We start from the raw sequence: 13,062 nt of genomic DNA on the forward strand, positions 1-13,062 counted from the left end.
GTGTGTGTGTGTGTGTGTGTGTGTGTGTGTGTGTGTGTGTGTGTGTGTGTGTGTGTGTGTGTGTGTGTGTGTGTGTGTGTGTGTGTTTATGTGTGTGTGTGTGTGTGTGCATGCATGCGTGCGTGCGTGCGTGCGTGTGTCTCCTCTATATTCAGACAGTTATTGATCTTACATCACAGAAAGCTTTGCATCAATTAGGCCTGAGAGTGGGGGACTGGGGGCCTCAATGCTGCAGAGTCGTTCCGGGCTTGGCCTCAAACACACCCTGGTGGGCTGCACGGCTGCACTGTAAGCTGCACCCGTGCTTACCCAGCAGTCTGAAGTGACTCATGACCCATGGGGAACACCAGATAGGATGAGGATGATGAGGATTACGATGATTTGTATTATTATGATGATGATTACTAGTAGTAGCACTACTAGTGATATTTGTAGTAGTATATTAGTAGTGGTAGTTGTATGTTATTGATATTATTTTTTATCTCGAATTTGTTTTTATTAGCTTTCTTTACTTTGGCATTACACCTTCCTGGAGTTATGTGTAATTATTTGTAACCGTTCAGTGATTAGTCTAATTCCATACCCAAAGGTTGGTAGGCTATCTGGAATGTGAGGATCAGTCGATCAGCAGGTCAGGTCACATGATACATCGTGAGAAATCCAAACATAAGTGGAAGGACCTTATTCTGGCTAATGTTATCAGTGTTTCGGCGGCATGTTGCTTAGGAGGAAGAGCGGGTTGGCTGGTAACCTGATGTCGCTGGTTTTATCCCCTTCTCCTCCTACCTGTCGAGGTGTCCCTGAAATAAATACAAATTAGGAAGTCTACCAAATATTTTATTGCCCTAAATAACAGAAAACTTTATTAACGACCAATATTTGTCTCCTCACTCACACTTCTACGTGTTATTAGATGTTTTAATTGAAGGTTAACTGGACTATTAAAATTCATGACAATTGCAAAATCCTTCTTCTCTTTCTCTTATCCCACGGCATCCAGGTCTGCTATTGGCCACTGCTGTCATCAGTCTCATATCGCCAGTTGTCTCCCTATCCCCGCCCATCCCTCCATCTGTAGGCCACGCCCATCCATCCACCCGTCAGCCCCGCCCATCCCTGAACCTGTAAGCCCCGCCCATCCCTCCGCCCTTCAGCCCCGCCCATCCTTCCACCTGTAAGCCCCGCCCATCCCTCCATCCGTAAGCCCCGCCCATCCCTCCACCTGTAATCCCCGCCCATCCCACAACCTGTAAGCACCGCCCATCCCTTTATCACCCAGGCCAATCCCTCAATCCGTCAGCCCCGTCCATCCCTTCAGCCCCGCCCATCCCCCCAACCGTCAGCCCCTCCCATCCCCGCCTCCATCAGCGCCGCCCATCCCTGCTTCCATCAGCGCCCCCCCATCCCTCAATCCGTCAGCCCCGCCCCCCGCCAGCCGCCCTGCTCAACACGCACCCTGCGCGTCGCGCATCATTCCTCCGGAATAATGACCAACGACTCACCGGAGGAGACCCGGTCCGGAGGTGGGGGTGCAGGACCGAAAAGCACCAGAAACCGGCCCAACGACAATGTCACCATCCTCACGTCCTCGGCGGATCTAGCGCGGAGCAGCAGGGGCCACCGGCCGAGCAACAGCGGGGATAATGCCTCGGCTCTCTCGTCCTCCCTGGAGCTGACCACGTCTCTCGAACTGAGCATCCAGACGCGGATCTTTAAGATTATCGTTATCGGAGACTCCAATGTCGGGAAGACCTGCCTTACGTTCCGCTTTACTGGCGGAAGCTTTCCGGACAAGACGGAGGCGACGATCGGCGTGGATTTCAGAGAGAAGGCGGTGGAGATTGAAGGAGAGACGATAAAGGTGAGCGATGGGGATCCGTGACAAAGGAGACTTTTACTCCTTTTAGATAAGATTGGTGTACGGATGAATGTCACTTCTTAGCGATATGAAATATCACATCGAATTGTCTCCTATTCAGAATGTAGATTAAAATGTCTATTCATTTTAAGGCCTATTCATGTGTTCATAATGAACGACCTATTTTTGTTTTGTTTTTGTGTTGGCTTTTATTTTGAAGGCTACTCTAGTTGTAGGGATGGGGCATGAGATGTCTGTGGGCTTGCCATCCAACAATGCAGAGATCAGCTTTAAACATTATCTTGTTATTGTCTCTCAATAGGCTAATCTTGGTAGACAATTTTCTGGAAAATGTGCCAGTCTGCAAACTGGTGTGGTCGATGAATAAGTATGGTCTAACATCAGTTAGTGCAAACACCAACATAAACACGGAGGCCTGCAGCCCTATGCTGGTCCCAAGGCCTTGTGGTGCTGGTTAGCTCAGGTTGGTGATCGTGATGCTAGGGATGACCTTTACTTAGGCAACGGGTGAGGCTGTGATCTTATATGAAAAGTCTCAATTGCCAGCTAACTTTTATATTTATTTATAGTATAACCTCCCACATTGTTATAAATCGAATTGCATGCTAAAATGAAATTCTATAACTCTTGCAAACATCATTGTTCATCAGATTCCTTGCTCTCACATCTCTTACTGAAAGGGTTAAATGTCTATTTTCACATATTCTCTCTCGTTTCCCCTCTAGTTCAACCTTCACAGTTCTTCAATTTCTGTTAGTCAGGCTGACTGCAACCTCTACCTGCCCCCTACCCAACACATACAAGCACATACGCACACACACACACACATGCACACACACACACACACACACACACACACACACACACACACACACACACACACACACACACACACACACACACGCACACACACACACACACACACACACACACACACACACACACACACACACACACATACACACTCATGTCCTGACAAACACATTGCCATGCATCCAGGTGCTTCTGTGGATCCACACTTGAGGAGGATGTTGTTGTGTGGATGAGAACCTCCAACTTATTAGGAATGCCACACTTAATGTGTATTGGTGAATTAAAATGTACATTTACCATGAAGTGTCCTATAGGCTGTGTAAAGGTTTATCCTCATGACCGGTATTAACGCAGCAATGGGCCTTTAACAAGAGGCTTCACGATGCACTTCAGAGAGATATGTCATCTTCCTTGTATAAGCATGATTAGGTAAACCAAATAACGTAGTTAATGGGGTATATAGGATCACTGTTGCCCTTTCCTCTGTGACTAAGATGGATGAAGAGGGGGATGATGTCTTCAAACCCTCCAAAGCAATCGTATTGACTGACATTAAGGTGCACAAGTGACATGCATCAAGGATCTCACAAAATAAATAACTCACTATGTTTAAAAATGCCTCTGAACTAACTCTGTTTTTAAAATCAACAATTAATGCAATTTGTCACCCATCAAACTCTGTGACCAAGTGTCTTTCAAGAAAAAGAAAACACAATGCAATTAAGTGGGTGGGGAATGTGAGTCAGAATCGGCTCTCTGTTGTTAATGACTCATCTTATAATGTAACCTATCATTACTGAGTATCAACCCTGAATCAGTGGCTCCCTTTTATAAACAATGTACCCAGCATAGCCAGTGGCTAGCCTATTCCATGGCTAGAATAAAGAAATTAAAGAAAAAATAATAATATTTTTGTAGTGGGTGATTCTGAACAGAAGTGCAAAAGATCAGTTAAGGTGCAGTTTGAACAAGCAGAGGGCTTGTATATTTTGTGGTGTAAATGTACCACCAAACAGCCGTCCCTCCGTGTGCCTCGCCAGGTCCAGGTCTGGGACACCGCTGGCCAGGAGCGATTCCGTAAGTCCATGGTGGAGCACTACTACCGCAACGTCCACGCCGTGGTCTTCGTCTACGACGTCACCAAGATGAACTCCTTCCGTAACCTTCAGACGTGGATCCAGGTCAGTCGACGCAGCGCCGCACCACGTGTTACCTTTTCGGAGGACTAACGTACCGTTGCTCGACCGCCATTAGCTGTCGGTGACTTTGGGGGAGGGGGAGTTCACGTTGTGTTGAACGCTGTGGCGGCCGTGTTTAGAGGTCGCTGCCTCTGGGGGTCTGTTGGTTCTGCCTCACCAGATGACGCCCCACGACTTAATTTCTGTTTTGGAACGGTCTCGCGATACACCCTGTGGAGGTGGATTGCTAACTTTGAAAATAATTATATTTTATTATAGATTAGTCATACTCATATAAATTGGACCAATTCATCTGAATTGTTGTGTGTTTAGGTGTATTATTTGGGGCATTGCGTCAAGGGGACCACAGCAGGGTGATTGAGATGGTATGTCCCGTTACAGGAGTGCAACGGCCACCGGGTCTCTGCGTCTGTCCCACGGGTCCTGGTGGGCAACAAGTGTGACCTGGTGGACCACATCCAGGTGAGGGCAGGAGCCACTGGTCACTGCATGTTCGCCTGGAAGAAATGTAGGCTGGCATTGCCAAAGCAATTACAAAATATAGTAAGATAGAATAGCCTAATCATAAATGCATTGAACGAAAGAAAAATAAAGAACCCCCCGAAAGACACTCTCTCTCTCTCTCTCTTTCTCTCACCCTCTCTCTCTCTCTTTCTTTCTCTCTCCCGCTCCCTCTCTCTCTCTCTCTCTCTCTCTCTCATCTCTCTCTCTCTCTCTCTCTCTCTCTCTCTCTTTCTTTCTTTCTTTCTCTCTCTCTCTCTCTCTCTCTCTCTCTCTCTCTCTCTCTCTCTCTCTCTCTCTCTCTCTCTCTCTCTCTCTCTCTCTCTCTCTCTCTCTCTCTCTCTCTCTCGCGCTCTCTCGCGCTCTCTCTCTCTCCCTCTCTCTCCCTCTCTCTCTCAGGTTCCCTCCAACATGGCGCTGAAGTTCGCCGATGCTCACAACATGCTGCTGTTCGAGACGTCGGCCAAGGACCCCCGGGAGAGCCAGAACGTGGACTCCATCTTCATGTCCCTCGCCTGCCGACTCAAGGCCCAGAAGTCCCTGCTCTACCGGGACGTGGAGAGGGAGGACGGGCGAGTGAGGCTCACGCAAGAGGCGGAGACAAAGACTAACTGTCCCTGTTGAGAGAGATAGAGAGAGAGAGAGAGAGAGAGAGAGAGAGAGAGAGAGAGAGAGAGAGAGAGAGAGAGAGAGAGAGAGAGAGAGAGAGAGAGGAGAGAGAGAGAGAGAGAGAGAGAGAGAGAGAGAGAGAGGCAAAGGGGTAGGGGTGGTCTATGACAGAGTGGACATAGCAGGTTTGGAGACATCTTTGTTCAGGGTGCTGTCGGTAAGATTTAAGATCTATAATTTGACTGTCATTGGTTTGAATTACCGAAGCCATCCTTTTGCCATTAGCTGGTGAAATTCTATATGAGAGTTTCTGTTCTGGTTGTCTGCATGCCTGCATGTATGAGACCATTTACAGTAAGGTTCATTTCAGTCTGATTGATTCAGGTCATCCTTCTTGCCTGCCAATCACATTCAATGTGTATCACAGCATAGTTTGTGAATGCCACACTTTCATTGTCCTAATCTTGCTATCTTCTGCACTCTTCGGCTCTCTCTCTCTCTCTTTACGACCATCAAATCTGCAGCACCTTTAAAGGCACCCAGTGCAACTTTCGAGGCTTAAAAATAAACATTCAATTTCTAGTCTTTTTTACACGTAGTAAGTTTCAATAACTCCATACCATTACATACCGACATTTAAGCAGCAAAGATGAGACGTCGTTGTGTGGTGAGAACTGATACAAAATCGATAACAACAACAATGCCGCCATTTTCTTTATTTTTTGTAACCTACAATAAATAAAGCAGGCTTCCAGTCAATGGAAAAATGGCTTCTCCCCACCGGCGATTGTTGTTGTTTACGATTTTCTATCAGTTCTCACCACACAACGACGTCTCATCTTTGCTCCTTGAATGTCGATATGTAATGGTATGGAGTTATTGAAACTTACTACGTGTAAAAAAGACTAGAAATTGAATGTTTATTTTTCATTGAATGTTTACATAAAGTTGCACTGGGTGCCTTTAAGGTGTGGAAATGAAGCTATTTAAAGAGGGGATAATAGGAGATGATAGATATTCATAAGAAAAGAAAGCATAGGCATGGATCATAAGCAACTTAATATTGGGTCCCGAGCCGTCCTTAATGAAGGATGATTAATAGGGCGTGGTGTGGTCGTTTCTGTGGAGGAGGAGATGATAATCGAGGTAATATATATCTACTAAAACTATGCCTATGTACCAATACCCAGGTCCAAGGAGTTGCCCTCTTCATCAACCCTTACTGTTAGTCTTTCTCTCTGTGTCTCCTTCTCGCTCACTGGTGGCTCTACTAGCTTTTCCTTTGAAGGAAGACACATGTATAACACACATAGCCTAGGGGTTTCAAAATGTAGGAGGTGACAGGCCTGTCATGTATTGTAAGGCCATGCTCGTGAAACAGTGGTACGGACTCGGAATAAGGGAAGATTACCTTGTGTTAATTTCAGTGCCATTTTATTTTGTCTTTTAATGCATTATTTTGTCTTTATGGTTTTTTTCATGTTTTTTTTAATATAATTTATATAATTTTTGGACGATTGTTGTTTTTTATGTATTATTTTTTGTTTGACTTTAGATAGGAACAATCTAAGGAGCAAATTCCCCAACATTGCTAGTATGGTCAAGTAGATTTGCACACTGAAATGGCAGGGCAGATTCAAACACATCTGCAAACACATCTCTCACTTCGGACATTTTTGGAGTACTTTCTGAATACTGAATATAAAGAAAGCTTATTGCAGTGTACGTGACATACTCACTATCAAAGCAGCGGGATTTACCTTAGCAGGGTTGTCAAGGCTGGTCGATCCATCATTATCTGCTCCCATTGTTGAGCTCCCCTGAGCTACACTCACCTTGAAACGTTACTACAGAGCAATATCTACATTCAGTGATCACACCCAGGCCATGTTATTCCTGTTGGACAGATTTTACATTTGTGGTTGTTTTTTCCAAAGAGGAATCTACTATCTATTCGGCAAAATAACAGAAATTTGTTGTTCAATTCAGGTCAGAAAGACAACTGGAAGTCACTTTGTATCAATGAAGGATGTTTATTAAATATCCAAAATACCTTTCCATCTGTCTTGTAGCTGACTCAGAGAAAAAACGTTGATCTCATGAAAAAGTGAGGTCTATATACAAATTAGAGAGGATTTGTCTGAGATTCGTTAGTGACCGGCTCAGCATGAAGATGTTTCCGTTAAATATAAGCATTCATTGACCATTACATAATCCAATAACCCTGTTAGATATTGGGACGTGTGCTGTATGTTCGAGCCATTTGACTTTCTTTTTGTTGGTGTGAAAAACCAGGCCTTAATCTAAAAGACATTACTGTGACGCACTTCTGCTGGAATTGCTGTGTCTTTCCTTCCTTAATGTTCAAGGCACTAGAGTGGCCGGCATTTACACAGACATGGTACCAGTATAAGCTTTGTTCACTCATTGATTTCTTTGATGGGATATTTTTTTAATGCGGTACCTTTCCCACGATAATGGACTGTATGGAAAGGTTCCCCCCCCCCCCCCCCCCCCACATAAATCCACATGAACGCAAGGCTTGTATGTGCCGGAGCAGCGCCACTGGACTCATTCCAATGCCTAGGAGGAGATGAATCTCTGAGTGGGTGCATCCACTCGGACGTCTCTACCGCTTTAAGTACACACACTGTTTACTGTAATGTTCTACGCGACCAAAGCTCTGTGACTGCGTTGTCAGAGCGTTGAGAGGGTAACCCCACCACCACACTGCGAGGGAAGAAGCCCTTCTGCATTCAGTCTCGTACTATGATACACGACTTTGATTTAGAAAAAGGGATTTAAAATTACAATACATTTGAATATAGTCATATGTCCACCAGCAATGCAGTAAAATAAAATAAGGAAGTATGTGATGGTGTTTTACTTGAAAGATACTGAAAGAGGTGGCTAGACTGCCATTTTGTTAGGGGTGCGTACCCTGTAGCAATTTCACCTCCCCAGTCCTTTGATGTAATGTAACACCCCTTTGGTTAAAATACTAAATCTGTGCCTGGATTTAATTTATGAATGCAACAGAATTTAATAGAATAACATTGTGAATTATCTTAAAGTATTAGGATGATTTGATTTCTATCTTGATTAGCATTGAATTGTACAGCCTAAGTCACTTTATAAATATTTATAATACAGGTTAGATAGATGATCAATAAAATGTATAAATGGTGAATGTCCAAATCATTTCCAGTATATGAATAAGTAAGATAATACATAACCCCAATTTATTTCATAATTTAGAATTAACTATGATTTAATTTAATAAGTATGAGTATGCTTGTCTACAAGAAAGAATGTGTAATGTTAAGTTAAATTAGCATTTTTGCATATGACACATGTTAGAGTTGTGACATTCCTTTATTTTGATTGGGCCAAAGGACACAACACAAGAAAATGTGTTGTGTATTGTGTCATTTTTTTCTTCTTCTGAAAATATATGTGGCCCTACATGCTGGCAGCTACCAGTCTAGGTTATATTCTTCAATAGTCATTACCCCAAAAGCCTTAATTATTTTTGTTGAGTTTTTTTACAATATAACTATTATTTTTGTATCCTTATTCAGGATGAGAAGAGATTGTTCCATTCTGTGGTTGTTTATGCCTATATTCCCTTGTGATTGATTGTCGGTTTAGTGTGCAGGTTTTAGCCTACTATTTATGTTCCAATCTTACACAGGGCGTCGGCTAAAGATTAAAAATGAAACATTTCCTCTCTGAGGTTTCAGTAACCAGGGTCTGATTTCGTTGTATAATATGCAGCTCTACGACACTTTGTGTTCCTATTAAAATGTAAACATATCCTTATCTTTCCTGTTTTGTTGATCCCGGGATTTGGGGATGCATTTAGACTTACTGGATTTAACTCTAACCATGTGACACAACGGGTTCCAATCAGAACACCTATCGTTATTCTGCCTTCACTTATCAACATGTCTCCACTTGTGCTCTGCTTTCAGGAAAGATGACTTCATCAGCACTTTATCAGAAACGCATGTTGTCTTCCATTGGAAACATTGATGTGTGGGACATGTATTCTACCAGCCAGAAAACAAACAAAAGTGAATCAATATAAAAAATCTGTCAATAAACTATATGTTACCTAAAACAAAAAATATATATATGAATCAGAAGCATTCTAACAGTTCGAGGAGAGGAAGGACCTTGAGGAAGAATTCCTTGTTCTCAGAGCCAGAGGACAAGATGTCTGGAGACACACTATCAAGGCCCGAGATACCTGGCCGATAGGCCTGCTTTCAACTCTTATCATCGCTACCGGCTGCTGGTAGGCTGCATTGTTACCTCTCTCACTGCAGCTCATCTTGCGGATGTAAGTCAAAACTGCTTTGAAACACAGGAACCAAAGGATCCAGGTTTGGCCTTCCTACAATCATCACTGGTCAATGGCTTCCTACAGGTCACCCTCAACCGTCTCTTTGACCAATACTTCCAAATCGACAACTCCTCCCCAAACCAATAATGGACTTTGAGGAAGGTAGATACAAGCTATGTGTGTGTTGAAAAACCTAAACACCACCACACTGATTGTGGTTGGGTCTGGGGGAGCCAATATATTTCATAATTTAGAATTAACTATGATTTATTTTCTAAGTATGAGTATGCTTGTCTACAAGAAAGAATGTGTAATGTTGAGTTAAATTAGCATTTTTGCATATGACACATGTTAGAGTTGTGACATTCCTTTATTTTGATTGGGCCAAAGGACACAACACAAGAAAATGTGTTGTGTATTGTGTCATTTCTTTCTTCTTCTGAAAATATATGTGGCCCTAAATGCTGGCAGCTACCAGTCTAGGTTATATTCTTCAATAGTCATTACCCCAAAAGCCTTAATTATTTTTGTTGAGTTTTTTTACAATATAACTATTATTTTTGTATCCTTATTCAGGATGAGAAGAGATTGTTCCATTCTGTGGTTGTTTATGCCTATATTCCCTTGTGATTGATTGTCGGTTTAGTGTGCAGTTTTAGCCTACTATTTATGTTCCAATCTTACACAGGGCGTCGGATAAAGATTAAAAATGAAACATTTCCTCTCTGAGGTTTCAGTAACCAGGGTCTGATTTCGTTGTATAATATGCAGCTCTACGACAATTTGTGTTCCTATTAAAATGTAAACATGTCCTTATCTTTCCTGTTTTGTTGATCCCGGGATTTGGGGATGCATTTAGACTTACTGGATTTAACTCTAACCATGTGACACAACGGGTTCCAATCAGAACACCTATCGTTATTCTGCCTTCACTTATCAACATGACTCCACTTGTGCTCTGCTTTCAGGAAAGATAACTTCATCAGCACTTTATCAGAAACGCATGTTGTCTTCCATTGGAAACATTGATGTGTGGGACATGTATTCTACCAGCCAGAAAACAAACAAAAGTGAATCAATATAAAAAATCTGTCAATAAACTATATGTTACCTAAAACAAAAAAAAAGTATATGAATCAGAAGCATTCTAACAGTTCGAGGAGAGGAAGGATCTTGAGGAAGAATCCTTTGTTCTCAGAGCCAGAGGACAAGATGTCTGGAGACACACTATCAAGGCCCGAGATACCTGGCCGATAGGCCTGCTTTCAACTCTTATCATCGCTACCGGCTGCTGGTAGGCTGCATTGTTACCTCTCTCACTGCAGCTCATCTTGTGGATGTAAGTCAAAACTGCTTTGAAACACAGGAACCAAAGGATCCAGGTTTGGCCTTCCTACAATCATCACTGGTCAATGGCTTCCTACAGGTCACCCTCAACCGTCTCTTTGACCAATACTTCCAAATCGACAACTCCTCCCCAAACCAATAATGGACTTTGAGGAAGGTAGATACAAGCTATGTGTGTGTTGAAAAACCTAAACACCACCACACTGATTGTGGTTGGGTCTGGGGGAGCCTCTGCACTAGCAGACCTCACCTGTCTCCCACCACAGACCACAGTAGCACCCCCTGCTCTCCTTCCCAGGTCAGGCGGTGTCGTCCAGTCTTGCAGGTCAACGCCACAGTGCTCCGGACACATCCACCAATACCTGCCTGCTTTCAGAATCTTCTCTCTGATCATTCATTTCATTTGCACTCTTCCGCGTCTTCACTTTTCAACGACAAAGCATTCTTCAGCAAATCCAGTGCATGCTGGTGCAAGTCATTCCCCTTGTGGCAGCACACACAACATGGTATCTCTGCATCCCTCTAAGCCTCACCCATATTTTAAGTATATTGTGCTGAATTCAGTCCTCAACTCCTCTTTGCTCTGACTAGATTGATGGGTTACCCGGTTGAATTAAACATTGCAATGCTGACAGGTTTGTATTGCAAAGACAGATATTTAATTAATCTCATCTTTAATTCCATTACATACATGTCTGATATAATTAGTGATGTTAAATTGGTATTATAATCATGCATGCACCAATGTAATTTAATCTGTACATTTGTAAAAATGATAATTTGCTCTTGGATTTCTCTATTGGTCCTTTTTGTAGCAGTTCACAACGACAAACGGCTTGCATTTGAATTCCTTGCAACGTGTTTGACAAAAAAAACTGGTTCTGATGATGCAATGAATAACTACGGTGCAACTACAACATAGCCTATAATTCAAGGAATATCTTATTATGTTCCCCACAGCCAGCTTAATTTGGAACACACACACGAGCGCACACACACATATCACGGACATGGGCAAAGAGAAATACATGCAAATGATATAGTATCAAGGAATTACTCCTTCCAATCAGCACCCAGTTCCAAATGCCTGGTCTAATGTGTCAATCTTGTTTAGCACATCCAAGGGCCAATAAAAGGAATCAGTCGGAATTCCGGTCACCAATTTGCCAGAATACTTTAGCCTGTCACTACTGCTGCCAACTGATCTTTTAGATAGCTCTGCCAGGCTGTTTTAGGAAATAAATCGATTGTTGGTGAGCGTTGATAGGCAATCTAACACATTTATTAGTTCACGTCTGTTTCAGATCAGTGATTTAGTTTTCCTAAATGGGGCAAGGGTTGCTATCCGAGGTGCTGATTCCCCTCAAGCCTCAATAGGAGGGATTTAATCCTGCTCTATAGTAAGGTTATATCTGGCACAGAGGGGAATTTGGGGACTTTTGCATCTGGCTATAGTGCTTATAGAGCTTGTGTGAAAATAGATGCGATTTAACTGACAACATGTAATAGATATGTTATGACACAAGCACCTCATAACAGCAAAACTTGCCATAGCCTATAACATACCATTAAACGATGGCTTAATTTATTCTAAACATTGAAGCAACACAATGTATTGCTGTGTCATTTAAAACGGCCAATATACATTTTTTATTTCATTGATTTTTTATGGTGGTTTTGGGCACAAACATAAATGCTGTGTGACACAAGCCTACAAGACTACACTTCAGCCTAAACATAGGTCTGAGTTACACTCACTGACAAGTTAGTGTATATTAAAGAACTCTATTATTGATAGGTTTTCCTTTCCATAATTTTTGCTAGGATAACTATGTTGTGTGAAATAGCATTTTGGATGATTTTATATAAACTTGAGTAATTATATCAGTTTCAAAGCATATTTACACTAGCTTGTACTAACTAATTAGTTGCACAACAATCATATAGTTTGTGCGAAGTTCTGGTTATCGAGATGTTGGTGACTCGGCGGTATAATGTAAAACTTTAAAAATGATTGTAGTTTGTTAATCTACTTTTTAAGACACACACACAAATACACTCACACACAGACACATAAAGTCGCCCCCCCCCCCCCCCCCCCCCCACACACACACACACACACACACACACACACACACACACACACACACACACACACACACACACACACACACACACACACACACACACACACACACACACACACACACACACGCACACACATAGCTACGAAACAGGCTGATGTTGAAACCAAAAAATCTAAGTACAGACAAAATTATTTTAACCACCATTTTAATGATCTCATGGTTAAAGTATTTCCATTCGTACTAGTATTTTGATATTATCACAGTGGGAGGAGGCAGGAG

General features: G+C 42.6%; 1 protein-coding gene across 2 annotated transcripts; it reads left to right on the plus strand.

Moving 5' to 3' along the window:
• Positions 1-1,401: 1,401 nt before the first annotated feature.
• rab33a (RAB33A, member RAS oncogene family) lies at positions 1,402-10,158 on the plus strand. 2 transcript variants are annotated; one of them, XR_009527598.1, is made up of 5 exons: positions 1,402-1,861; positions 3,733-3,873; positions 4,273-4,353; positions 4,792-8,284; positions 9,629-10,158. XR_009527598.1 is itself a non-coding variant. In XM_060062145.1 (4 exons), the coding sequence occupies exons 1-4, from the start codon at positions 1,487-1,489 to the stop codon at positions 5,014-5,016; spliced, it is 822 nt and encodes a 273-aa protein (XP_059918128.1). In that variant the 5' UTR covers positions 1,402-1,486; the 3' UTR covers positions 5,017-8,818. The 2 variants fall into 2 exon arrangements, 1 of the variants encoding a protein (XP_059918128.1); XM_060062145.1 differs by lacking the exon at positions 9,629-10,158 and having other exon boundaries at positions 4,792-8,818.
• The last annotated feature ends 2,904 nt before the right edge of the window (positions 10,159-13,062 follow it).

The sequence above is a fragment of the Gadus macrocephalus genome, chromosome 10 (assembly GCF_031168955.1).
Source record: "Gadus macrocephalus chromosome 10, ASM3116895v1".
Lineage (NCBI taxonomy): Eukaryota > Metazoa > Chordata > Actinopteri > Gadiformes > Gadidae > Gadus > Gadus macrocephalus.